We start from the raw sequence: 27,845 nt of genomic DNA, 5'->3' as shown, positions 1-27,845 counted from the left end.
CAAATGTGTCTTTTTACAGATCATTTATTTGAATCAGAATTTAAATAGGTTCCACACACTATTTTACAGTTTATAGATACCAACTACATTTGAGACAAATTTACAAATTTTTTTCCTTTTTATAGTATTTCTTAAATAATACTGCATAAAAACCCATGACACAGAATATTAAACACCAAATTTTAGAATGTGATTCCGGATTTACCAAGGTCAGAATGCATGTTTAAATGTGTCAAGACTGAACATAAGGAGAAAGCAAAATACATTCGTATTAACACTACTATACTTTTAAAAAGTCAGTGAGTTCCTTTTGTGATTCCAGGTTCCACATCTATAAAACAGGAAAGGCAAATATGAAATATCTATTTGGACTTTCTCATCATGGATATAATGAGGGTAAAGGGTAACTTCACAGGATTAAATAACTTGAAAACAAAGTGTCGAGAAAATGAAGACATTTTTATTTTAATATCATCATCGTGATCTTCATCCAATAAACATTGCTCTTTTTAAAATTTGCAATTGGGATCTTATTATCACATGAAACTTGCACTATTAGTGCAAAGTTGTGCTTCATTGTTAAAATGAACAAAAGCAATTACATTGTGCTGTAAGGAAATATGCTTGGTCTTTGATCAGAAGTAATTCTGTCAGTATAACACATGCTGAAAGGCAGCAAAGGTTGGCCTCTCAAAGTCACTACTCCAGACACTTACCCAGTACTATTGAGGTAACTCTGTCCCAAGCTGCAATCCTTTGAGAGAGAGGATGGATTGAACCAAAATGCCGGCAGGCACTGGCCATTGCTGTGTCGCTCATAACCATAGTCGCTGTTAGGAAAGAGCCAAGAAAAACCTTTCAGTAGGTGGCAAAATTACTGAAAACAATTCCATGTCAGTCCATAGCCAAGTGCTACACTAATCAATTAGTCAAAATGAACAAAACAAGATAAAAAAAAAAAAAACAAAACAAAACACAAGCATTCCCTGAATCAATGACTTCTCAAAAATAGAACTTTTTTCATAGAATATCTATCAATTATTCAGGAAAATATCCTACACAACTGGTTATTCCATTTAAACACTCTTAAGCTGAGCGAGTAGATTGTGTTCTCATTAGAAGGATACACAATACAGATGGCTGGGCCCAGAGAAAGCTGTAATGAGAAAACAGGCAGTGGTGGGACTCAACCCTTGGTGAGAAATTCATCGCAGAGTTTAACACGGTCACATGTGGCACAGTCCTCATTACTGGTGATGTCTTTGGGATGCTCTTCCAAGACATCTGGATCTACCAAGTAGAGCTGAGCCAGGTCTCTCTGTGTACACTCCATATGCTTCAAAGTTACAGCCAAAAAGGAAATGTCCTTCAGGAGTGTCTCGAGCATTTCCCCTAAGGAAATGTTTCATACTAGGCAGTTAGCGCTGCCAGTTGGGACTAACTGCTTTAAATCCTCTCTCTACTTTGGAAATAGTCAAAGACTTCCCTCTCAGCTTCCTCTCATTCATGCTTCCAGGGGCCTCTGAGTTGCCTGATATTCTTGGCTTCTGGAAGATGAACCTGGGCACAGAGAATGACAACAAATTGCACCTCCACATGCACAGACAAATCGCAGGCAGCAATCGGCAAGCATTAGTATGAACTGGCCCATCTGTGTAATGGAGGTGAGACGCTGGCACACAAGGATCAGGAAGGGAGAAATAGGCTCAGCTCAGAGGCCTGTCACCAGGCAGCTGGTACTTAGAATTTTGCACATACCGCAGGATTTGGTGCTGGTTCAACGCAGCATGGGTAGGAAGACTTCAGAATTGCTGCCTATAGGACAACCAGTGTTCACTTTGGGGAGTTACTTTACAAATGCTGGAGAGGGACAGGCAAAGTCATTTGGGGAACTGTCCAGGAGAAAGCCAAACCAAAGAGAAACACTCAGGGACAATCACCTTTCATTACACTACAGCCAGGTGTAATCACTGAAACTCCAGCTACTGGTAGAAACCCAACAAGGTTGTGATGAGCCTTCCCAAATATTTTCAGAAATCATGCAGTTACAGAAATCCCATTGGATCAGAAAACCTTACAATGGCCTCCTTCGTGATTAATTTCCCACTTCTCAGAATGCATTTCAGCTGGTGGGATGAGTAGCAGATCCAATCACAAACGAATGCAGGGATTGGGCCAAGACTGAGGGGCACAAGGGATGTGGGAGAGGAGAAATCTAATTGCTTATCTGGTATTCCTTTCAGTCTGGACTAGCTTACAATTGAAAAGAAAACAACAACAACAAAAGACTGGCTTCCTTTGAAGCCTGTAGAAAAGATTCCCAGAGAAGCAAATGTTTCGAGGAGAAATCAGGACATTGGGACATCTCATCTCATTTTTTTTTCTCTTTGGTTTTCTACCAGAGAATAAATTTGCCTCCTGCTAAAGAATGGCTGTTTCTTAAGGCAAAAGCTAAACCACTAATGTAAGATGCTAACTTCCTTTGCAAATCTTCCTTGAACAGGGTAGAAGAAGAAGAAGCAGTTGCTTCAAAAAGAGGGATGTGACAAATGACTTAAAATCTCATGGTAGTTTTCCCTGTGAATGCTTTTCAGGGTGTGAGTCCTGAAGGGTAGTACAAAGATAAAATATTTTTGTCACTGTAATAATATTGCACTAACTAAAACAGAAGTCACAACTGGGGAGGCCCCTGAAGATTTCATTTTGAGCTTCAATGTAACTGAAACTCTGTTGCCCTCTGGCTGAGCCCAAAGAGATATTTCGTTGGCTCTTGGCTTGGCGTCCTCACCAACAAGGGGTACAGCTGTGGGTTACTGGTCTGACTGCTGGCTGCCACTCTTGTCAGACCTTCTTAGTGCTAGAATATCTCCAGATGTCTATCATAAGAGAAGGTTTAATTTTTCTAAGATATGTGATGAGTATGTACACAGTGTCTCAGTCCAATCACTGATATTTTAATGATTCAGTATGTAACCTGAGACTGCAATACAGCTAGAAATAAATTGTTAAAAAATGACTTTAGTTCTTATGCCAGTCAAGTTAGGTAACACATATGTATATATTTAGTGATTGCGTTCTCTAAATTAAAAACAAACAAATAAAGGAAAAGCAAAAAGAAGAGGGAAGAAAACAATGGAAAATGAGATGGAAAACACCAAGGGAGTTACCACTTACTTGTCCTCAATAATGTGTAAGCCTTACCTGAACAATTAACACTGACAACAAGCCAAGGGCTTCACTGTGCCCACAAGCTAGCTTTCGGCTGAGTAAATGTCTCAAGAAGGACTCTATGGCACTCTATGGCACATTTAGAGTTTAACCTCTAAATGTCTCAGTACTTCTCCAGTTTAAATTAACTTAATCCTGGTAAAGCAAGAAGTCTCCTTTATCGCTAGGTTCACCGAGTTACAGATTTGCAATACCATTGAATCCATCCTTGCTCTGAGTTCAGGAATGTCTTCCATGAATCTCATAATCTGTGGTCAGCTAACTACGAATTGAAAACTTGCAGGGACAGAAAATTTACTGCCTTAAAAGGCTATTATTCCATACAGGCAATCCTAGATTCTAGAAAGCTTTCATCTAGAACACAAATATGTTTGTTTTGTTTGCTCCCTAAAAAATACATTTACTGTTTCCAGTGTTGCTGTTTGAAGCAGCACAGAAAGAATCTGCCTTTTTTTTTTTTTTTTTTTTTTTAAGAGATAGTCTCCCTCTGACACCCATGATGGAGTGCAGTGGCGTGATCTTGGCTCACTGCAACCTCTACCTCCCAGGTTCAAGCAATTCTCCTGCCTTAGCCTCCCGAGTAGTTGGGATTACAGGTGCCTGCCACCATGCCCAGCTAATTTTTGTATTTTTAGTAGGGACAGGGTTTTACCCAGGCTGGTCTCCAACTCCTGACCTCAAGTGATCCACCCCCCTCAGCCTCCCGAAGTGCTGGGATTACAGGCATGAGCCACCACGCCCGGCCAAATCTGCTCTCCTTTTGTCCTAGGAATCCAGCAATTATATGAAGATAATTACCAGCCATCTTCTGAGTCCTCTTTCAGTCTAAAGAAACTCTTGATTATCCCACATACACATGTACATAGCTAGTAAACTATGAGGTAATTTATAAAATATGAAGCTTGCCACTTAGCCCTATGTATGTTACTGTTATTTCAATTCTAGGTTTCATTCAGGCCCTTGTGGATTTGATACACTGAATAGCTCCAGGAGATAATTGCACAAGCTCACCAATCAAAATCAGCCTCAGTGCAGACACAGGGTTCAGATTCCATAGCTCCTGCATATTTTCCTTGCATACACTTCCGCTCTGATTTTCGCTTCTTATATATCCTTTTTGCTCCCATGATACACGCTTCCCCCTGTAAGCAGAGGAGGATCACAGATACTTGGGCACATAGTTTGGACGTTCCCTGTTCCACATGAGTGACGTTTAGGGAGACATTTGCACATCTTAGTGTAATGTGAACTTTGGTGGCCCTCTTTGTGCTAACAACATTTTCCTTTTGCGGTCCAAAGCCCTCTTATACAACCTGACTATAAAGGCAATCCTAACAATCACTGAGGATTATTAAATAACATTCTTAATTTTGTGTGCACTTACCAAACCTTTATTTGGCAAAGTGTTGGGTGCAGTGCTATGAAGGACACACAGATAAGTAAGACTCAGCCTGTACCTAGTGCATTGCCAACAAATCTGTAGTAATTAAGTTCAATTCCCCTATAGTAAAAGATTTACACAGTTGGTCATTTATGAGAGCATGAAAGAGGAGCATTGCTAAGAAATATAAAGATCCATTTTGCCTCGATTTATTATGCCTCTGCCCACACAACTTTACAGCACAGATTTTAATGCTCCTCTACCAGACAAGTGAGAGAGCTAAATTCAGTGTTTTCCCACAAAATAAATAAAAGCTTTGAATATCACGATGCTTGTGCATCCCAAAGGAGAAAATATCAGCAATGTAAATGAGCGATTTTATTGTTTAGCCTCTGAAAAGGGTGGGTGTTCCCAGATAACGCAGGGCCCACTATCAGACACACTCCTCCTTTTGTGTTTCGGAAAGATCAGAGTAGAATTTTGCTTAATCTACAGAACACTGTCTTTCTTGAGCAAACTCACTTTAACTGGCTTCATTACACATTTACATTCAAATATATTACTTAGTCTAGGTTTGAGGTATATGACGTTTTTCTGCCTGAATATGGTGATGGTTTTACAGCAGGTACTTCTACCATATCCTTTGAGAGATCTGCGGAACGACTTGTACCTTGGGAAATCAAGGGAGAGACACTTCCATCCAAGCATTTTGATATAAGCTGAATAGGTGAGAGGCCAGGACAAATGAAAGTTGCCTGTTAATAATTCTGCATTCTCATACCAGGAGTACCTGGCAAGGAGGCAAAAAGTACTATATAGTTCCAAGGAATCAAGGCAAAGGGGAAGAAGGATTTCTCCGGCAACACTCACCCAGCATAATTTTGTTATTTTATGTCTCTGTTTGCACTGCTAGATAAAATTGAAGATCTCTTCCTCATCCCCTCCCCCACCATGCAACCATATGACATTCTTAGATGAATTATGTTTGGATCTCAGTGCTGAATTGGTATTTCATTTTGAGTTGTAAGTCTAAGCCAAGCACATCTGAATTTTGTCTCATTATATTCTAGCACAATAAAAACAGAAATGACTTCACAACAAGCTATAAATGGTGAGCTTGTTCACTGCTGTGGAACACAAAACGTGTAAGTAAACAGTAGATGGACATTTTGGCCTAGATCATCCTAGTTCCTATACCTTAGCAACTAGCTTTCCCTCAACACCACTCATGCTTCCTGCCCAGGCCTTAGTCTCAGTTCTTTTCCTCCTACCTGGCTGTGCAGCTGCCAGGGTCTGTAGTCCTCTTCGGCACACCGTCTATCAAAAATGGACTTGTAGTCTACTTTGACCAGCTGCCATTCAGAGCGGTGGCTGAAGTGTCCAAACACTCTACAGAGTTCATGGTGATAAAAATAATCACAATGATAATAATGCCATGAGTAATAACCACAGAGAGCATTTGTGGAGTGTTCACCCTGAGCTAAGCACATTACATGAATCACATCATTTAATCCTCAAAACACATTCATGAAGAGGGTACTTTTTTTTTTTTTTGAGACAGAGTCTTGCTCTGTCACCATGCTGCAGTGCAGTGGTGCAATCTCGGCTCACTACAACCTCCGACTCCCTGGTTCAAGTGATTCTCCTGCCTCGGCCTCGCGAGTAGCTGGGATTAGAGGCATGCACCACCACACCCAGCTAATTTTTTGTATTTTTAGTAGAGATTGGGTTCCACCATGTTGGCCAGGATGGTCTTGATCTCCTGACCTTGTGATCCGCCCGCCTTGGTCTCCCAAAGTGCTGGGATTACAGGTGTGAGCTACTGCACCTGGCCGAGGAGGGTACTATTACTGGATCCACTTCACAGATAGATAACATGAGGTTCAATGAGTTTTGTTAACATTGCAAAAAACAAAATCAAGTCATAATAACAGGTAGAACCAGACCCAGAGTGTTTAATTCAAGAGCCCACTTGTACATATTGTGCCACAGGATTGGTTGGGAAAATATGGTTGAGAAAAGCAATCATAAATGCTGTATTCTATGTGGTCCAAGATTAGACTTCTAGGTTATCTTGCTAATGCACATAGTTCTCATGGTTTCCATGCTATTTTACCTTCCCACCAGCCCCTAGCGAAAGTGATCAGCAGAGCCAAGTACTTACAATGGCTTCCTACATTGCACATTCTACTCTCTTTACTCAGAGAGACTTAAGTATTTACTGAGATGTTTGAATTACCAATCATAGGTTTGAAGAAAAGCCATGAAGTGGCCTGTTGGGTCAGTTTTTAAAAATCTCTGTTTTGAAAATATAAAAATTGAAGAAAGACAAATCATGGAATGCATTGCTAATTTAGCTATGTTTCTCATTGAGAAAAGTGTAACTATTAGTCATATTAGATTTTTATTGTTGTTTTCTGCCATTAAAAAGTAGTAGTGGTAGGCCTGGCGCAGTGGCTCATGCCTGTAATCCCAGCACTTTGGGAGGCTGAGGCGGGTGGATCATGAGGTCAGGAGATCCAGACCATCCTGGCTAACACGGTGAAACCCTGTCTCTTCTAAAAAAAAAATTAAAAAAAATTAGCTGGGCATGGTGGTGGGTGCCTGTAGTCCTAGCTACTCGGAAGACTGAGGCAGGAGAATGGTGTGAACCCAGGAGGCGGAGCTTGCGGTGAGCTGAGATCACGACACTGCACTCCAGCCTGGGCAACACAGTGAGACTCTGTCTCAAAAAAAAAAAAAAAAAAAAAGGAATAGTGGTAGGGGAGAGAATTGGAAAGCTTACCGAGTATTGACTCTGGCTTGAAAGTTTTCACTGATGACCAGATCAACTACTTTACAACCATCCCTATTTTCCATGTCCACTTTTCCAAAGGAATGAATTATTACAGTTTCATACTTGAAATTCAAAGTCCATGTGGCAGGGTCATTAATCTTTCACAAATTAATGATCATCACATTCCAGACAAAAATGAGTATAAATGCAATTTCACAAGAACAGACTGTTCTCACGGTTTTCCTAACATGCCTCACAATTGGGCTAGGTAAAGAGCCAGGGAAAAATACAATGCTTTGTGGCATTTTGATGAAACTCTATTTTCTGACTTAAAGCGAAATCATTCCTATATGCCTGAGATTTTCTACATATGCAGGTTCTTTATTATTAAAGTTTTAAATGTACAGATTTATTTCCTATTGAAATTGTCACTTCTAGTTTCTCTAAGCGCCTCAGTCTGGGTCTCCTAAAAACTACCAAAGAACCAAGAAAATAGCTGCCCATATTTTTCTTCCCTATTTTCTGTACGCTCTTGCAGTAAGATGCAACAACCTTGAACCTAACAGCTGCAAATCAAACAGGCTTAGCTATAAAACATTTTTGTAGATTACTCTTTTCTATGAAGGCTGGACCACGTCATAGTTTCAACTTACGTCATGATGAGAGTCTCTTCTCCAGGCTCACCCAGAACCCCATCCACAAAAAGTGGAATAGATGTGAAACTGTATTTACTCCAAGATCTCCCTTCATCAAAACTCAACCTAATGATATAAAAAATATCAGTCATCAGATCTCTGAAAGAAAAAAAATAGTCATTTCAAAGGGAAGATACTCTCAACCCAGAGATAATACATTTTAAAAGTAGCTGAGACATTGTCAAAATGAGCCTTTCATAGAAATAAGTGTTCTTAATTATATCAGAAAATAGAAATACAGTTAGCCAAGCCATGGGGACACAGATGTATTAAAACATCAATAAAGGAACAGCTACATTAAATGGGAATTAACTATAAGTCTTTTATAAAATATTTGAAAGTTTGGATTTTTTTTATTTCTTAGACCTCAAGCTCTTGACCCTGTCCAAAACCTCTCTACTGTCTAACAAGTCTCACAGGTGATACTGAAGAGTGATGACCTTGTAAGACTTAATGAGATTTCAACCAACCCATCTCTAAGTGACCAAGTCCTCAGTGTGTCCTTCTTACAACTATTAATCCTGGTTGACCTCACTGAATGAATGAGTACAGGATAGGCTCTTGAAAGCAAGAGAAGATAATTCTTCAGTCCTGATGGTCACTGGAATGGTCTAAATGCTTGTGTCCTCTCTAAAATTCAAATGTTGAACACCTAATCACCAATGTGATGATATTAGAAGGTGGAAACCTTGGGAGGTGATTAAATCATAAGGGCAGACCACCCATGAAAGGAATTAGTCATCTTATAAAAGAGGCCTCAGAGAACTGCCTTGCCCTTCCACCATGTGAGGACACAGCAAAATGGTGCCATCTATAAACCCAAAAGTGGAGCCCTCATCAGACACTGAATCTGCCAGCACTTTGATCCTGGACATCTCAACCTCCAGAACTACGAGAAATTAATTTCTGTTGTTTATAAGCCACTCAGTTCATGGTATTTTGTTACAGCAGCCCAAATGAACTAAGATGGTCACCCAGGACCCTTTCTTTTGCTCTGCGTTTCTTTATGAATGCCCTTGTCAAGCTTAGCCTGTTTTTCTTTTCTCTTTTGCAGCTTTCCCTTCTGTCATCAAAATAACTAACAGTAGAAGGAAAACTGGGCTTTTGATTTTGGACAAACTCATATATGGAGAGAACCACTTTCAAAAACACAGATGAAAGAGCCTATCGATAACTCCTCTGGAAGTTAGTCCTTATATATCCATCTGTGGGACATGCACAGGCAGAACTGGGGAATATCACCTCAAAAAAGAAAAATAAGAAAGCAAGATCAGGAGAAATGAGACTGGAGCAGAATTGTGACGAGTTGATTATCTCTGTGTGGAATGCAAAAATGGACATGGATATTAAACTCCAGGAGATGTTATTTGGGAAAGGTGACTGCAAGTCAAGCTATTCAGAGACTATACCTGATCATGAACATTGTTCTACCTGTAATCTTGCTGAGAGAACAATATACTGATGAGGGAGTGAGGGTGAAAGTATCATAACATTTGCAAAGTATAATGCAATCTCTCTCTCTCTCTCTGTCTCTGTCTCTCTGTCTCTGTCTCTCTGTCTCTGTCTCTTTCTCTTTCCTACCGCCACTGCTCTAGTAGACCTTGACATTCTGAAACTGGCCCAACTGTCCTATAGAACCGATGTTTATGGTTTCTTTGAATAAACACAGAAATTGATCCTCCCTGTCTTAAAACTTGAGAAAGTTACATTTGTCTTATCTGAGTTCTTTTCTCAGGAAACCAACCATCAGGCCTCCCAGGTAGTATCAAGGACCTGAAACTTACCAGATAAAGGCATCTGACAATGAGAAGCCAGACAACTTACCCATCATGACTGTCTAATTGACAACTTGCTTCCTGTGGACCACTTCCTCTTCCTCACTTCCTCTTCTTTATCCCTCCCTAATTCCTGTTTTCCCACACCTGGTTACGTTTCTTCCCTCTACATAAACCCCTAATTTTAGTCATCAGAGAGATGGACTTGGGACTGATGGCCCGTATCCTTGGCTGCAGCACCCAATTAAAGCTTTCTTTCCTGGCAACATTTGTAGTCTCAGTGGATGGGCCTTTTGTGTGGAGAGTAAGAGGACCTGAACCAAACCTCGGCATTTTGGTAACAGATTTACTGCAAAAACAGATACAGTTCGATAGCCTGACTCCTAGACTGATCTTAGCAGTGCAGGACCATCAGGTGCAGATCACACAGGCAGCAGGTGCCCTTACCAAAGATGTCGAATTGGGAGAGATGTGTGTTTCATAGCAACCAGGACTCCACCTTGATCCAGGTACAAAACACTGTGCTCTTCTTCAAAGATCTGGATGAGGAAAACACATACATGGACACACATCCACATCCACACATACCCAGGCTTCAGAGAATAAGTCTTCATATGAGAACAAAAATCCTTCCCATGATATAAATAGGTTTCCCTAAATCTTTGGGAAAATAAAGTTATAGAACAATTCCCCCCAACATAGGCTACTGTACCATTGGTGTTATACAAAATAATTTTAGGTGTGTATAAACTAAATTTGAACAATGAATATTTATGGGTTCGTGCTTAGATTCCTTCATTTTCATGATAATTTCTATTGATTCCCAGTTATGATGATGTCAGAATATTGGTTAACTGTCATATATTATACATCTCTAGACAGAGGGAACCTTAGAAATCATTGACTCCAACAGTCTCATGTTCATAAACAAGGAATCTAAGGTTTAGAGAGATGTGGTAACTTGCCTGAGATCATGCATACAGTAATGGACGGAACTTGGACTTGTTGCATTACAGTGCCCTTTCCAGATCTTATTACTCTGAAGTTTCCAACTGTTATCAAAAACTGTTCTTGTTTAATTAATAGATGTTCCACCAAAATCATGGTGAGTTCTGTTGTCATCTTTGGGTACATGTGTCATTGGGTCTTTCTCCAAATGTAGAGAAACAAATTTGAAGTCAAATGGAGACACAATGGAAACAATCTCTAGATCCTTTCTGTATAAGATGCATACTGTTTTCTCAGATTGTTAGTATAGGCTTGCCTGGAGTTACATTACAGACACTCTTCTTCCAATTCGTTTATTTCTTATACCCAAGATGCACCCCAAGACTACAGAAGTAAGACTTCTTTGCCTTGTTTGGGGTGTTGGAAAGAAGAAAATGGGATCCTAGCTCTCTGTTCTCCAAAGGAAGTTTACTTAGGATAGTCCAAGTTTCTACATACCTCCAAGATCAATTGCTATGGGGTTTCTTATGCAAATTTCTTCCCTTCCTCCTCCGCTCAAAATATCAGAATCCCACTGAGGATCTATAAAGGGTCTGAAGCTAAGAAATGGCAATTGGAACATAATGTGGACATTTCTATCTAAAATGTAAAGCAGAGTGCTCTCATTGCTAAGTGTGATTACCTATGCATTAGATTTCAATTTACAGTGCTAGTTATTGTATGATAATTAAACATCGGTAGGTTATTAAAACATATTTATTGAAGTATAACAACCACGCATTAGGTGCATATCTTGTTAAGATTGCTAAACCTCATTAAATGCCTGTTTTATAAGCTATGGGTACCTAATTTTCATTCAGAAGAAAGGCATGAAGCACTTAAGCTAAACACACTGGTTTAAAGTATTCCATTTCTACTTTCTCTAACGTATGCATCCTGATGGTTATTACTCTGTCTTTTGCACATGAGATTTAAACATCTCAGAACACCACCTGGGTAATGGCCATTTCTATATCTGCATTCCTTCCTATTCTGACTTCAAGGCAAGGGGAATTTATGGAGCCAACTCAGCATTAGATATGTAATCTACCCTTAAGGCTGCATATTCCCTATATGATAAACCCTTAGGAATTCCGGTTTTCATCTATGGGAAAAAATTTAGTCAGACTTAATTTGGTTTCACTGTGACTTATAAATGTCCTTACATACAAGCTCTGAATAAGGAACATCTTTATTAAATGATAAAAAATCTAATTCCATAAATATTTGTTAAATTCCAAGATTTAAGACTTTTATTAAAAAAGGAAAACAAACATATTCACAGTCGTTAGGATTTATTTATGTGTAGCACTGCTGAAAAAGTTCCCAGATTTGAACCAAGCTGGGCAATTTTTATGTTACTTAAACTTCAGTGATTTGACCCAGGGTATTTTCTTACCTGTCTCCAGGTGTTTCCTGCATCTGAAGAGACAAACATGCTGATGTCAGTGTCTGACAATTCAGAACCTATATTACCTAGAAAGAGAATGATGACATTAGTGAAAAGAACTTTCTGCAAAAGCAACAATGGACTATATTGGCAGGTGCATTGCCTGAGAAAGATTTTGACTGCAAGCATTCTGTCTGTGCAGGAGTTTTCTGCAGACTTGCTTCGGGGCCAATGGCTTAGGTGCCTTTCAAAAATATTTTTAGCTTGCTCATTAAGTTCCAAGTACAGATATCTAGCTTCTTAAAATAAACACTATTTACCACAGCCAGCAAAACAGGCAAGCTTCTTACCTGATGCCACTATGATGCTTGGAGCTGTGTCTTTGCTGGCAATGATCCCTGATGTGTAGGGATTCTCAGAGACCTTCAGGTGAAGGTGTAGTGAGCAATAGGGCTGAAAAGAGAAATAATAAGTGCCACAAAATCGCATAATCAAAATGGTCATTCAAAGCTCAGAATTAGATCATCCATCCATCCATCCATCCATCTAACCAACCATCCCATTTACCATACATCCATGCACCACTCCAACCACCCACTGTACCTATACCTACCCATCATCGTTCATCCCCCAAATATCTAGTGTCCATTAAGTGTAAAACAGCCTTCAAGTTAGTAGAGGAAAGATCACCTTCATTTTAGGTATAATCTAATTTGGTCTTTGTCAGTACAGAGCTTACAGTTTATATAGAGGGCATGAGATCCTTCTACTAATTACCATAAAAGAGAATATTTTAACAGCCATAAAAAATGTAGAGACAAAATAGTATGAGATGGTAGAAGGTGGAGATACTATGCTGAACTTTGAATCATGAATGACTCCAAAAAGAAAACAGTGTCTGAAGCAAAGATGGATAGGTTATGAACGGTAGGTAGATGTTCAAGAGGTTAAAGAATATTTCAGGCCTGAGTAATAGCAACAAGAAAGAAAAAAGCAGAAAAGCCGAGTAGCACAGTATGTCATCAGGAAAGACTGAAGAGGAGAAATGGGATACGAAGCCAGGAGAGAAGGTCAAGTCAGGTGGGAGGATTTTGAAAAAGTAGGTTGGCATCTCTTAGTCATCCTCCATTTGAGCCCTTGGTCTCAGTTGTATAGAAAAAGTATATGAAACTATCCAAACACCTGCCAGACAACTGACCCAGCATCTCTACCAGGATATTATCAGAATCAGAATCATTCAATATAAAAGTCATACTCGTAAACAAAAGGCACTAGTAGTAAAAATTTAAATGAAAATGTAAGGGACTTTATCTGTGCAGAAACCTCAGTCAAATTATCTGATTGAGATATCAACAGTTTTCAAGAAAAAATGGATAATAAATCTTATACGAATTTTGTTTAAAATAGTTCTTGTACTGAGTTGTCAAAAAATATAAGTTTGTGTTTGAACCCACATTTCTTTTCATCTCTCAGGATGATTACTTTCTAATCTTATCAACTGGAGTTTTTGGAATCACCAATGTATCTCTGTTATTACTTTTATTCTGCTCTGTAAGTTTCAGCCAGCAGACATTCAGACACCTACAGATGCAATGATTAAATTTATATAGGATGGAGTAAATGACAAAGTGAAAATGAAACTCAGGAATAAAAGCAGCCAGAACGCTAGTGAAATAAAATAGCAGATCACAATTTTCTTTACTGCCAACAAAGTAAAATTCTCAAGGTACAACAATAGTAGGAAATGATTGGTTTTGCATAAAAATTTCATGTAAATCTTTCAAAAAAGGACTTTTCATTTTATAATCTTCTACAAGAGTAAAAAAGACAGTTCCTATTACAAGAAATATTAGGCTTAGACGCTTGGCTTTTATTTGTCCATGAGGAAGACTAGAACAGATATAATTAAATGCGGTGGATGTTCCAGAGTAGCACAGTACAACACTCAGATGATGTAAGACAGGATAAACCAGGAGTGCAAAACCAGTTTTCTATGAAAGTCTTCCTGATAACTGCAGCCTATCAGGGTCTCCCCTCCTCTAATCTACAACAATTTATTTCACTATGTACAATCTTGTATTATCTATTTCAGGTATATACAATTATATACCTCTAAGAATATACTCTATAAATAAAGATAACTCATTAAGTAGTGCTTTGCATCTTTTGTGAAACCTAGCATAGAATCTAAACAAGATAATAAATAGAAGCTTGCAATATCAAGGAATGCTTTTTTGTTAGGACATGAAAGATATCACTTTACTATTTTACTCAGAGCAATGCCAGAAGTATGTGGGCAGGAATATAAACCACATAATCTGAATAATGTTGTGAGCATCTGTATGGCATTCCAAGAAGTAGACTACTGCTTGGGGATTATCCCTAGACATATGAGCTTAACAGAGGACATTTTGCATCACCAAGGACTTTTTGCAACAGGTGCACCTGGCTCTCCTAGCCAGGAGAGCACCCAACTTATAATCTTAAGCCAGTTGCTTGCCACGGCTGGAAGATTTTGAAAGTCATTTTCCACCTGACTTAAGGATTATTTGGTAAGGGGCAGTTGCCATTACAAAGGGAAAATGTCAGGCCGTGCATGGTGGCTCAGGCCTGTAATCCCAGCACTTCGGGAGGCAGAGGTGGGTGGATCACTTGAGGTCAGGAGTTCAAGACCAACCTGGCCAACATGGTGAAACCCTGTCTCTACTAAAAATACAAAAATTAGCCAGGCATGGTGGCAGGCACCTATAGTACCAGCTACTCGGGAGGCTGAGGCAGGAGAATCACTTGAACCCGGGAGGCGGAGGTTGCAGTTAGCTGAGATCACACCACTGCACTCCAGCTTGGGTGACAGGGCGAGATTCCATCTCTAATACAAAATGAAACCAAACCAAACCAAAACAACAACAACAACAACAACCAAAACCAAAAACAAAGGAAAGATGTCATTTTCCATTGGCTACTTCAGCATGCCTCTGTTGCTATCGCTTTCAGAGGGCTAAGATCTACTAATCTGAGAAAAAAGACACCAGTTCACGCAGTAACAGCAACATTAGAAATTATCTGTTGATGCACTTTTTTCTCCACTCTCACATTTGTAGTACTGGATTGCCCCCAGCTGGTACAAGGAGAATATTCTGTGGCTTTTTTCTTTCATTTTCTTCAAGGCAGTTATAGTCTACACAAATGTTTAAGGAAAAAACAGCGTGAAGTGATTCATCTTCACTTTTTTCAACTTAAGCTGTTGCACTGACCAGTTTTGGACATTTGCCCAAGTCAAGTCATAAACAATTAACATAGTTTATATCAGTATATTTTATTATAATGCTTATCAAACCCCTCCAAGTTCCTGGAGGACACAGGACAAAGCTCTCCAGTTCTTATGCACATTTTGCCCAGGCTGGGGGCACATCATAGGCCCCTCTCTTCCCTTCTCTTGTCTTCTTGCCTTCTTTTCTCTCATTAGCAAATATGTGCTGAGTACCTACACATGCTAATAGTCACAATAGTTGCTTTTTTCTCTCCAGGGTTATCTCCAAGTCAATAGAGTCAAAGCACAGCCTGTTCCAAAGGCAGTTCTCTATTTTCCTGACCTTTCCACGTTCAGAAAATATAGAAATGTACACCCAAACCACCAATGCCAGCAGCTGACCTACAGAGGATAGAATGACCAGCACACATTATTGGAAGCTGCCCTTTGCATCCTTACACATAGTCACAGGCCATGGCATATCAATTATCCATGGCATACCAATTCTAGGAGCAACTAGATCGTTAGTCTGTAATCTTTTCTGGGTCAGGTACAAACTTTGGGCATCTGATGCAAACTAAAGACCAAGAAAAAGTGCACACAGACAAGTACACAGAGTCTTGCACTTAATTTCAGGGAGTCTGCAAACCCGTGAAACCATAAGTGGACCTCTAGTTACTAGTTACCTTTCTTTGCCTGATTCTTTTATTTTAACCATCAAAGTACTTTGGCTATTGCAAGTGTTCAATAAATGTCTGCTGAATTTAACTGATATATTATTATTTTATATTTCAAATATTTATCATTTATTCTTCCTGTCTAACTTAAACATTGTACCCTTTGACCAATATCTCCCTATTTCCTCCAACCTCTAGCCTCCAGTGACTACCATTCTGTCTCTGCTTCTATAAGTTTGATTGTTTTAGGTTCCAAGTAGAAGAGAGAAACAGACTTGGTCTTTCTGTGCCTGGCTTATTTCACTTAGCATAATGTTCTCCAGGTGATCCATTAATTATTTCTAGCATTGTGGATCCCACTGGGGAATTACCATATAATGGAAGGCATTTCCCCACCATGTAATAAGTCACCTTTAAAAGCTGTTATATTACTTCAGGGTCAACCAGCTTCAAATCCCAATTCTTTCTCCTCAGGCTCTGTATCAACTGCCTTTAGATCCTTTCTTCATGGTACCTTTATCTCCATGGTATCTAATCTGAATACTGTACTGAAAAGACACATCAGAGCTTTTGTAAAGAACAAGCTCTCAAATAGTATCCGTAACACTCTCCCTCCCGAAATACATACTCATTTGTATAATTTCTTTCTCTGACTTGAAATTTGAATTTATTACATCTTCAATAAAGAGTCAATGGCGGCCGGGCGCGGTGGCTCAAGCCTGTAATCCCAGCACTTTGGGAGGCCGAGACGGGCGGATCACGAGGTCAGGAGATCGAGACCATCCTGGCTAACCCAGTGAAACCCCGTCTCTACTAAAAAACACAAAAAACTAGCCGGGCGAGGTGGCAGGCGCCTGTAGTCCCAGCTATTCGGGAGGCTGAAGCAGGAGAATGGCGTAAACCCGGGAGGCGGAGCTTGCAGTGAGCCGAGATCTGGCCACTGCACTCCAGCCTGGGCGACAGAGCAAGACTCCGTCTCAAAAAAAAAAAAAAAAAGTCAATGGCAAAGAGGAAGGAGGCCCCTGGATCATCTGGCTGGGTATGGGGAATTCAGCTCCAGCCCAAATCAGCAAAATATATGGAGTCACAGACAATGGAAGAAAGGTGAAAAACAGATTCTCCTGGGGCAGCTGCCAGATCAGTTCCAATAGAAAACTGCCAGATAGGCCGGGCGCGGTGGCTCACACCTGTAATCCCAGTACTTTGGGTGGCCAAGGCAGGTGGATCACAAAGTCAAGAGATTGAGACCATCCTGGCCAACCAACATGGTGAAACCCTGTCTCTACTGAAAATACAAAAATTAGCTGGGCGTAGTGACACATGCCTGTAATCCCAGCTACTCGGGAGGCCGAGGCAGGAGAATCGCTTGAACCTGGGAGGCGGAGGTTGCAGTGAGCCAAGATCGCGCCACTGCACTCCACCTGGGCAACAGAGTGAGACTCCATCTCAAAAAAAAAAAAAGAAAAAAAAAAGAAAAGAAAAGTGCCAGACGAATCCACAAAGTCAGCGCCTCTTTCCGTGAAACACTGTGCTTTCCCTAAGGGCCCAAGGATTTGTCACAGGCTCAGTTCAGCTGACATCTTGCCTCTTGGGAGCCCAATCCTGAGGCTCTGGAGACAGGTGGACCATGACCTGTAATATTCTATCTAATTGTACAATTCTGTCTTCAGAGGAAAGAAATCCCAGCTGGGCCCTCCAGGCAATCAGTCTAAAAGTCCTAAAAATATAGCCCAAATTACCCTAGATGTCTTATTTCTATAGCATAGATTTTTGCCAGGAACATTGCATTCGGGCTGTAATTCTGAACTTATTCCACATCTGTAACAGTCCTGCTGGAAAAATCTCTTTTCTAATCACTAGGCTGTGCTTTCAGTGACACTGTCACTTTCCAAGTACTCACAATCTAAAATCACTTTTTATCTCATCTTTGCCACCAGCTCCCAAGCCTAAAGAAGGTTTTTAACAGTCTTCGTCTCCTGTAGCTCAAAAATTTCCTTTTCTATTTAGTGCCTTTGGCAGATTTTTGTAAAGTGATTTTGGTCTCTCCTCCCTGCTTTCCTTTGTCATTTTCTCTTTCTCACCTGCAGCCTGCTTTCTGAAGCTCAGGTTAAAACTACATTAAACAACAGGGTTAACAAAGAAGGAAGGCTGGAAGACTCCTGAGCTCCATACATCTGTATCCCAATAATCCATCTTTCTTCCATCTTAATGAGCTTCCTGCTTTTGTTAACTTTGGGTTCCACTTGAGCACATGAGCTTCAGAAGGTAGACAATGTGACAAATCCTCCAGTGGACTCTCAGAGGGAATGAACGGCTTCCATTAAAATCCAAATGTGAAACTGTCACAACACCTTTCGATGGAGTGCATGCCCCAGACGTGGCACCCCTGATGGTGAGCCCCTACCACGTGGCACGTATGATCCCTGGAGCTGATTCTTTGGAATGGTCAAAAAGACAGGCACCGTCCCTAGGCTCATGAAGCCCACACTTCAGAAGATAAGATGGATACAAAAATTAAGCAATACACCTGCTGATTTCAGATAACAGTAAGGACCATGAAGAAAAAAAAAAGAGTTAAGACAAATACAACTTTAGGGGGTGCTCAAGAAAGTTCTCTAAAATTAAGATAATGAAGCAATGATCTGAATGCCAAGAACAAGCCAGACAAAGAGAAGGACATTTTAAGAGAAATGATAACATATGCAAAGACCCTAAGACATACATGAACATGGTGAGTTCACGGTATGGAAAGGAAAACCCCCTCCTCCACCTTGGCTTACACATAAGGAAGAAAGGGAGAGGGGAGAGGCTGGAGACCAGGGAGGAGAACTACACAGGGGCCAGATTACATGAAGTCTCATTGGTCATGATAAAGTATTTTTACTTATTCTACATGTATTAGAAGCCATTAGAAAGTTTAAGGAAAGAAGTGATATGATCTGATTTTTCAAAAGTTCAAGTTGATACCATTTACACACAATTTTAAAAAACAGCGATCTAATATACAGGAAAATAAAGTGGATCATTAGTTGTGCTGGGCTGAGAGCGCGGGTTCTAACTACAAAGAGGCACAAAGGTTTTTTTTTTTTTTTTTTTTTTTTGAGATGGAGTCTCACTCTGTCGCCGGGGCTGGAGTGCAGTGGCCGGATCTCAGCTCACTGCAAGCTCCGCCTCCCGGGTTCACGCCATTCTCCTGCCTCAGCCTCCCGAGTAGCTGGGACTACAGGCGCCTGCCACCTCACCCGGCTAGTTTTTTGTATTTTTTTTAGTAGAGACGGGGTTTCACCGTGTTAGCCAGGATGGTCTCGATCTCCTGACCTTGTGATCCACCCGTCTCGGCCTCCTAAAGTGCTGGGATTACAGGCGTGAACCACCGCGTCCGGCCCACAAAGGTATTTTTTAGGGCAACGGAAATGTTCTGTCTTGATTGTAGTAATGGTTATATAGGTATATACATCTGTCAAAATTCATTGAACTATACTCTTAAAATTGCAGGTATGTGTATTTTACCTCAAAATAAAGTTTATTTTTTAAAAAATGGTCCCATTGGCTGCTGTCTAGAGAAGGGATTGCCAAGTAAAAGTGGGAGGACCAGTTAGAAGCCTGTCACTGTGGATCAGGTGAGCAACAATGGTGGCTTGGATTGGGGCAGTCCCAGTGGTGATAGGGAAGTAAGTTGATACTACATTTATATTTTGGAAGTACAACAACAAGAGTTTCTGACACTGGGTTGGGGGTGAAGCAGGGAATACCTTGCTAAGTGCTTAAAAGCCATTTTTAATGGTTCATTTATGATGCCAGAGTCCCCAGGCAAGCCCATTTAGGTGACATGGTTAATTCTCTCTCATAGGCATTTAATCTCCAAATTGTGGAGTAGAGACCAGCTTACGGAACTGGCATATCCCACGCATCTTTGGTTAAGCAGCACTATGCTCCAACTTGCTACAGCTGAACTAGGAAGGTGACCCTGTTTTTTTAAAATGCCACTGAACTGTGCCTTGCATAGAGTAGGTATTCAATAATAGTTGCTACATTTACTTACTCTGTCACTGCCATTACTATAACAACTGGCCTTTTCCCCTGTAAGTTGCCAGTAATAAGGATAGAAGCTGAGTGGGAAGCTGAATTTTAGACTGCTTCCCTGATGCACAGTGACAACTGTGATATCCTCTGCAACTAATAAGGTCAAGCTATGGCTGCTGGCATCTTCTCAACTAGGAGGGTGACCTGCCTACAGCTGTGAGAGATGAACCTGCAAAGTGACTGTCCAGACTTTACGGGATGGAAGGAAGCAAGCTGAGTGCAGATAACATCAAAGTCAGAACTGCATGAAGAGTGTGAACAACTATATACGTGTAATTCATACATACACACCCCCGTCCCCTACAAGCCCTTCTTACTCAGATGAAGTGGTCCTCCCTCTAGGCTTACACATCAGCTCTCCTTTTTCTAAATTTAGACACAACTTCTGAAGTGTTTTACAGACACTGATAGTATTAATAATGTTTGCAATTTGCAATTTGTCTCTTCCTCACCTCCTTCTGCATTCACTCAGTACTTACTGTGTGTCAAAATTGGGGCAGGCATCAGAGATACTAAGAGGAATGAGATGTGACTCTGCAGTCTTCCATTTATTAATCTAGTCACATTCAAGTAGCCAAGTAGACTGCAAACTCCTTGAAAGCAAGATTCATCTTTGATCCTCCTTTTGGATGCCATCATATATCAAATACATAAATAAATTCATATGAATCTATACACTGCCCAAATGTAAGGCAACTAAAAGGAAGCCATACTTTAAAGTAGGGGTCAGCAAACCCTTGTAAAGGGCCAGGTAATAAATATCAGGCTTTTTTCATGATACAGAAAATAAATACATTGGCCTTTGTTCACCAAACAGTCTCTCTCATGACTACTCAATTCTGTCTTTGTAGAGTGAAAGCAGCCATCGACAATACATGAATGAATAAGCATGACTGTGTTCTAATAAAACCCTATTTAGAAAAACAAGTGGTGGGCCATATTTTTCCCACAGGCTATAGTTTGCCAACTCAAGCTTTATAGAATAAGACACAAATGAACAGAACATATTGTAAAGAATACCAATAAGGGTATAAATCAGTGGTTCTTACCTTTTTTGAGTCATAAACTCCTCTGAAAATATGATTAAACATCTCCACAGGAAAATACACCTACATGACTCTGCATTCAGCTCATCAACTCTATAGCTGAATTTATGTATCATTAGTTCTGTAACAGGTTACTCATGAGCAAGTAGGTTGTTCAGGGTGTATCCTCGCCAGTGATAGAAACTGTCATATTCTCCCTCAAACTACCATTTGAGGCCCTCATCAGAACTTGGGCAGGAACCAAGGATCCTGGAAGGGCACAAGAAACTGCCCATGTTCTCCCATCTCTCTGGCACATCACACTAGGCAGTGCTGTGAGTTTTCTATACCCTTTGCCTTCACGCCCCTCCCCACTCCCTTTTGTTCATGAACTGAGCAGAAGTCCCAGAACTATCCTCATCCTCTGTTAAATATCCATTTCCGTCCCTCTACTGTGTGAGGCATTCTGCTTCAATATGAAGACTCACCAGCAAGCAGTGCACGGGGTCCCCCCTTAGATCCGTGTCCGGTGCCTGCAGCAAACGCCAGTCTCTGCCTTTGTTGTATGTGATGAAAGTCTTCACTTGGTTGTCAATCTTCTTGTTAGCCAAGAACATTCCCTTTATCCCTGCTACCTGGGAAAAATTGACATGGCTGAAAAATACATCAATTTGAGAAGCGATATATTTGTTTACTTAAAAAAAAGAAGGCTGTCAAAGTCAGCTGAGAGCACTTATCTTGGAGGAAAGAAAGGCTGACAATGAGGGAAGGAGGTGACACTCAAGGTATAATGACTTCCCAGGCTACTGGACAAACAACAACAGATTGGTGATCCTTATCATATGGGGGTCACAATCAGAGTTTGATAGCGGCTTCTTTTTACCCCTAACATAGGCTGACAGGAGCCTGCAGTTACCAAGAGATAAATTCCCATGGCTTCAGCTCTGTTGCTTGGTAAGTAATCATAAATAAATAGGGGTTACTTTTATTGTATGCTAGCGTAGCACCCACAGTCTCCAATACTTAATCTCACTTAATCCTTAAAACAGTCCTCTTTGGTATCGTTTATTCTATTTCACAGATGAAGAAAGAAAGCTCAGGTTCATCCAAATAAAGTGACTTGCCTAAGGTCACACTGCCCAAGGGCACACAGTAAGTATCAGACTCAGGCTTATCAACTCACAACTCTGTGGCTTCACAGCTTATGCTCTTAATGCCTACCTCAATTATCAAGCTATCTGCAGGCTAGGGCAATTGAAAGGGGTCAGTTAAAGCTCCTGATCCAATTACTGTTGCTTTATTTCTGTGTAAGATCTCTCTGTTAAGCCACCAGAATGCACTGAATATAAGAGGACAGCTTTTAAATTTAAATAAATGGTGGTTTTCCTAAATCATCAAATATGCCCCACTTTGTTTTTATAATACCGTTGTTCTCAGCCTAAACAGATGCTATTAATTATTTGCCTCTGAAAATGATTGTCTCCTCTCTTCTATATGTTAGATAAGAAGTAATCATTAGTCAGTTGTCAAAATCTTGCAAAAGCAAATAATTGTGCACTATATTTTTCTTGTGTTTTGGAGTTTATCAAACACATTTGTGCACATTTTACCCTGCTTGCAATTGTAACAACCCAGGAAAACAGAAGGGCAGTGAGGAAAAGGACTGAAACATGTTGAGTAATGCATTCCAACGCTGAATGTACATTACCTCATTTAATACTCAGAATAACCATGGAATAATTATCATTAGCTACATTTTGAGGATGAGGAAATAGACACTTTGACTTGGTGGCTTTCTGGAACACACCTAGGGAGTAGGTGAGAGGGCTAACAAGCATATTTAAACCTACTCAACTTGGGCCCTTTACAATATGAAAAATTTTTAAGCAGAATAGTGAGGCAATAGCTGTCACCTCTTCAGACCTCGCCAAACGCCAAGCACTATGTCCAGTATTTTATTTATAAAACCTCCAATACTCACTACAAACCTGCACCTGTAGCTTTTACCCCAATTCTACAGATGAAGAAACTGAGATCACGCAAAGTTGAGATTCACACCCAAATCTGCCTGACTTCAAATATAGCTTGAATCTGTCAATTCTAAGAGGTTGGGTTTCAATCGACAGAAGACAGACATTTTTCCTTTGCTTTTGACAGTCAGACCTCATTAGTGTGTACCCGCTGATCTGGCATCTGGGATAATTTACAGTTGGGCCACATATGTACTCTTTTGAAACAACAAGTATGTTAAACAACTAAATGGTATAAATGAGTTGTGGAGAGGAATACTTTGAACTATTATACTCAGGAAACACGGTGCATTCTGGGCAATCAATAGCAGCCAGAACAATTTCTTGTGCATTGTCTAACCTCAACAAATGTGGAAGGCATTAACTCCAGGAGCACTCTACCTCCCAACAGCAGTGTGTTAATTACAAATAATATTTAGTAATTCACTGCACCAGCTCCGCAAGGGCTGCCCACCAGGGAACTCCATATTGGTTTTGCATATGTTCAAGAAGCTGTTACATACTTAAATATGAATATACTGCCAGTTCTTTAAAAAATTAAATTACGTAAATCACAATTTCACAAAGTCATACTGATCTTTCCTCTATACCATTCTCAGGAATGAGAAATGACCCTGTCTTAGCCATTGAACACTGAAGAGGGTGACAGTAAGTGCAGAAGGAATAAAAATGTTACCTATTCCAGTAGTTTCATTGCCCATTTTCCTTCCTGCCCTCTCCCTCTTCTGGCAAGGGTGCCAGCGCAGGGTTATGCATGTTTGGGAGCTGGTTCATTTGATTTGCAGAAGTGGCGACTTTATTGGCCCCCAACTGCTTGGCATTATCAAATGCCACTTGAGCAAAGAGCTGTGCTTTGTAATTCATCTCTGGCAGCTTGGCCTTCAGGTTTATCTTGAGGAATAAAAACTTGGCAAAGTAAAGGGAATGTGTAGCAACACAGGATAGAGCTGGAGAGGGTCTGCTTATTGCTTATTTTCCTCTTGCAGCCAAGGCACTTTATCCATTTAAGGTAGGGTTTTTTGTTTTGTTGTTTTCTTTTGGTGCTTTGGCCTGCTCTGCAAAGGTAGTCAGCCCTAGTCTTAGGTTTTTGTGCTATATTCACTGTTCCTTTCACTCTGAGCTTGAGAAATCCATCTTTCTGTGTGTCTCACGGAAACCCCTAGGCATGCACGAGCCACTTTCTTCCAGTGCTCTATTCTAAGTCTTATCCTATGTTTCCTGGAACCTCTACCCTCTCACTGTAGGACTTCGGATATCAAGGGGACTAATACCAAGCATGAGTGCCCCAAATGTGGAATGTGCGTGGGTGTACACGTGTGTACCTGCCTATGCATGTAGTGTATGTCTCTCTCTGTGTGAGTGTAAGGTCTGAGGTTCCACTGAGGATGAGGGGGCATGTTTATGTTTCTAGATAACCTCTCTGTATCCACACTGCATGCATATTCATGGAACAGAGTGGAGCTGAGGGATGTGGTAGGGTGGGGCAAAGTAGTATTTCCTACAGAAGCCATGTCTTCCCATAGACACAGAATTTCTGAGGACAAAACTCCCATGGGAATGGTACATCCCACTGTTGGAAGTCTGTCCTCCTTTGGGAGAAGAATTGTTGCCTTTACTGCCCTTCTGAATTCTGTATAAAGATCTTTAAGAATTCTGAGTGTGCTGGAAAGCTACTTTAGTCTTTGCTTCTCATATAGACAAATGTGCTACCAGATATCGCAAAAGTAATAGTTATTTCTTATTATTTAATATAAGTCAAGATATCATTTTAATTAGACTTTAAATGAGAAGTGTTACAGCTCAAACCTTACGTCTAACACAAAGTACATTGGTGCATTTCCTGTTGCCAACTTGATGGTCTCAGAACACTTTCTTCCCTTCTCTTATCTGACTCTCTTTGTTCACAAAGGTTACCTCCAACTCCCTCAGACAGCCTCCTGATGTGCCTCTAGCTATTCATCCCTCAAGATTCAGCTCATAAACCTTTTCCAGAAACCAGAATCTCTTTTCATCCTGATTATCCTGACACTTCTTCTCTGTTCTTTAATTTGTCTCTCATACAGATGGTACCTGTATCTTGGCTGTCAACAACTGTGGGATCTTCCTATGGGACTCAATCTTCCCATAAACATCTCTAGTACTCCTTATACTCTTTATCATATATTAATTCCAATTTTGTCATCCCCGTGACCTCTCACATTACGGTCTCCCACTCTAACACAACCTTCAGATTGTCATTCACTCCACCAAGCTACTCTTTAAAATTAATAATAGTAAAGTAACTTTATACAAAGAACCCTGTTTTTTTTTGTTTGTTTGTTTGAAACAGGGTCTCTCCCTGGCACCTAAGCTGGAGAGCAGTGGTGTGACCACAGCTCACTGCAGCCACGACCTCCTGGGTTCAAGCGATCCTCCCACCTCAGCCTTCCAAGTAGCTGGGACAATAGTTGCACGCCACCATGCCCAGTTAATTTTTGGGGTTTTGTTTGTTTGTTTGTTTGCTTTGTTTTGTTTTTGGTAGAGACAGGGTTTTATCATATTGCCCAGGCTGGTCTCAAACTCCTGGGCTCAAGCAAGCCACCTGCCTCGGCCTCCCAAAGTGCTGGGATTACAGGTATAAGTCACCGTGCCAGCCCCTGTCTTTGTTCCTACTGAAATAGGCAGTGAGAGTTCTGCATTAGAAGGTACAACACCCAAGCCTCTGGTAACCACGACTGGGGAGAAGATGCGAGGAGGAGAAACAGGGAGTGACTACTAATGGTTGTGGAGCTTCTGTACTGGACGATGAAAATGGCCTAAAATTGCGGTGGTGTCCGCACAGCTCTGTGAACATACTAGAAACCATTGGATTTTACATTTTAAGTGGATAAATTGTATGATATGTGAATTATATTTTAATAAAGCTGTTTTGGAGGAAAGATATCACAATAATGGCAACCCAAATTTATTGATTATTAAATTTCAGGTACCAGAGGTTGACCATCCCTAATCTAAAAATCCAAAATGCTCCAAAACTTAGAATGTTTTAGCACTGACATGATGCCATAAGTGAAACATTCTACATCTAATCATATGTGATGGGTCACAGGCAAAACACAATCAAAACTCTAAAGAAAAGAAAAATATTTAAGGTGATGAATAATCTCAAGTACACTAATATGTTATTTACTAATTATATAATTTATATTATTATATATACCCTGAAAATGTATGTCTATTATGTACCAATAAAAAATAAAAAATAAATTTCTAGAATACAAAAAACTGTTTCATGCACAAAATAATTAAACATATTATTTAAAATTAACTTCAGGCCATGTGATAAGGCGTGTATGAAACATAAATTAATCCTGTGTGTATACTTGGGTCCCAGTTCCAATATATCTCATTATATATATGCGAATATTCCAAAATCCAAAAATATCTAAAATCTGAAACCCTATGGGTCCCAAGCATTTCAGATAAAGTATCCTCAACCTGTACATGAAAGGCTTTGCAAACAGGAACTTGTGAATATCTGCATGCATTAGAGTTCATATTATCCTCATTTACAGATGAGAAAACTAAAGTTCAGATGTGGCTAATCACTTGCCTAAGGTCGTCCCCCTGGAGAATCTTAGATCTGGACTCCAAGTCAGTCTGTCTAACTACAGAGTCTATCTACACCCTTAGGCCTGTGGCTGTACTGTCTCTTCAAACTTCTCCTTTTATCCTAGAGTGGCCTGAGAGAAATACCGCATCAGAATGTTCTACTCAAATAAATTGTATTTTATTCAGTCATTAGTACATTTACTCTAGTCATTCAGTAAATATTTTCTGAGCATCTACTATGTATCATACGATCTTCTAGGCACTTGCAGATACAATACGTAGAATATCTCAACAACTACATTTTTTGAGAGTTAGAATGTGCTAGGTGCTGGGAATTTCTTTGGTGACTTAAAGAAAAAAACACAGGTATCTCCCTTGTTTTTTAGGTTTACTTTCTGGATGGTTCTGTCCTGTTTTTGTGGGAATCAGGAATCTTCCCATAAACATCTCTAGTACTCCTTATACTCTATCATAAATTAATTCAAAGGAACTCATGTATTTGTGTAAGAGAACCCTTTGTAAGCTCCATGCAGAGGCTAAGTTGGGAAGACTCCTGTGCAAGTGTTTTTGCTTATTTCTGCCTTGAATGCTGACTAAAAGATGAATACTACCACCCTCTCAGTCTCAGATTTAAATTACAAATCCTAAGTGCCAAAATTTGAAAAAAAAAATTAAAAAGATGAAACAACAACTGTGGCAAGAAAGAGAACATATTCATGGCCACAATTTCTTTGGGCTTTGTGGATGGGATATTTTTCTCTTCTCAAGAGAGGATAGCAGGAAGGAGAAACATGAGGCCAGGGGTGCCTTCACAATCAGGGAAACCACTGGCCAAGAAAAACCTAAATGTTCTTTCCTTCTCTGTTGCCGCAACCAAAGAGCACTCTCCTCCTCAAACAGCACTCTCCTCCTCAAGAGACAGTAGCCTGAAATAATAGTACATTCTTTTATTTTATT

The 27,845-nt window shown here is 40.2% G+C and overlaps 1 protein-coding gene across 3 annotated transcripts in view; it reads right to left on the bottom strand.

Annotated features, from left to right (window-relative positions):
* The window catches only part of SORCS1 (sortilin related VPS10 domain containing receptor 1), a 608,036-nt gene that overhangs the window by 97,113 nt on the left and 483,078 nt on the right, over positions 1 to 27,845 (bottom strand). For all 3 annotated transcript variants that reach the window (XM_017851824.1, XM_017851825.1, XM_017851826.1), the window contains exons 10-17: positions 21,756 to 21,902; positions 12,583 to 12,685; positions 12,242 to 12,318; positions 10,303 to 10,394; positions 8,039 to 8,146; positions 5,881 to 5,998; positions 4,240 to 4,370; positions 717 to 830 (exon numbers count right to left, since the gene is read on the bottom strand). In XM_017851824.1, the coding sequence (XP_017707313.1) occupies positions 717 to 830; positions 4,240 to 4,370; positions 5,881 to 5,998; positions 8,039 to 8,146; positions 10,303 to 10,394; positions 12,242 to 12,318; positions 12,583 to 12,685; positions 21,756 to 21,902 (890 nt within the window). The remainder of the gene's footprint in view (positions 1 to 716; positions 831 to 4,239; positions 4,371 to 5,880; positions 5,999 to 8,038; positions 8,147 to 10,302; positions 10,395 to 12,241; positions 12,319 to 12,582; positions 12,686 to 21,755; positions 21,903 to 27,845) is intronic.

This window comes from Rhinopithecus bieti, unplaced genomic scaffold (genome assembly GCF_001698545.2).
Source record: "Rhinopithecus bieti isolate Rb0 unplaced genomic scaffold, ASM169854v2 scaffold_31787, whole genome shotgun sequence".
Taxonomy (NCBI): Eukaryota; Metazoa; Chordata; class Mammalia; order Primates; family Cercopithecidae; genus Rhinopithecus; species Rhinopithecus bieti.
Note: the sequence above shows the minus strand (reverse complement) of the source record. Positions and strands in the feature narration are given on the sequence as shown.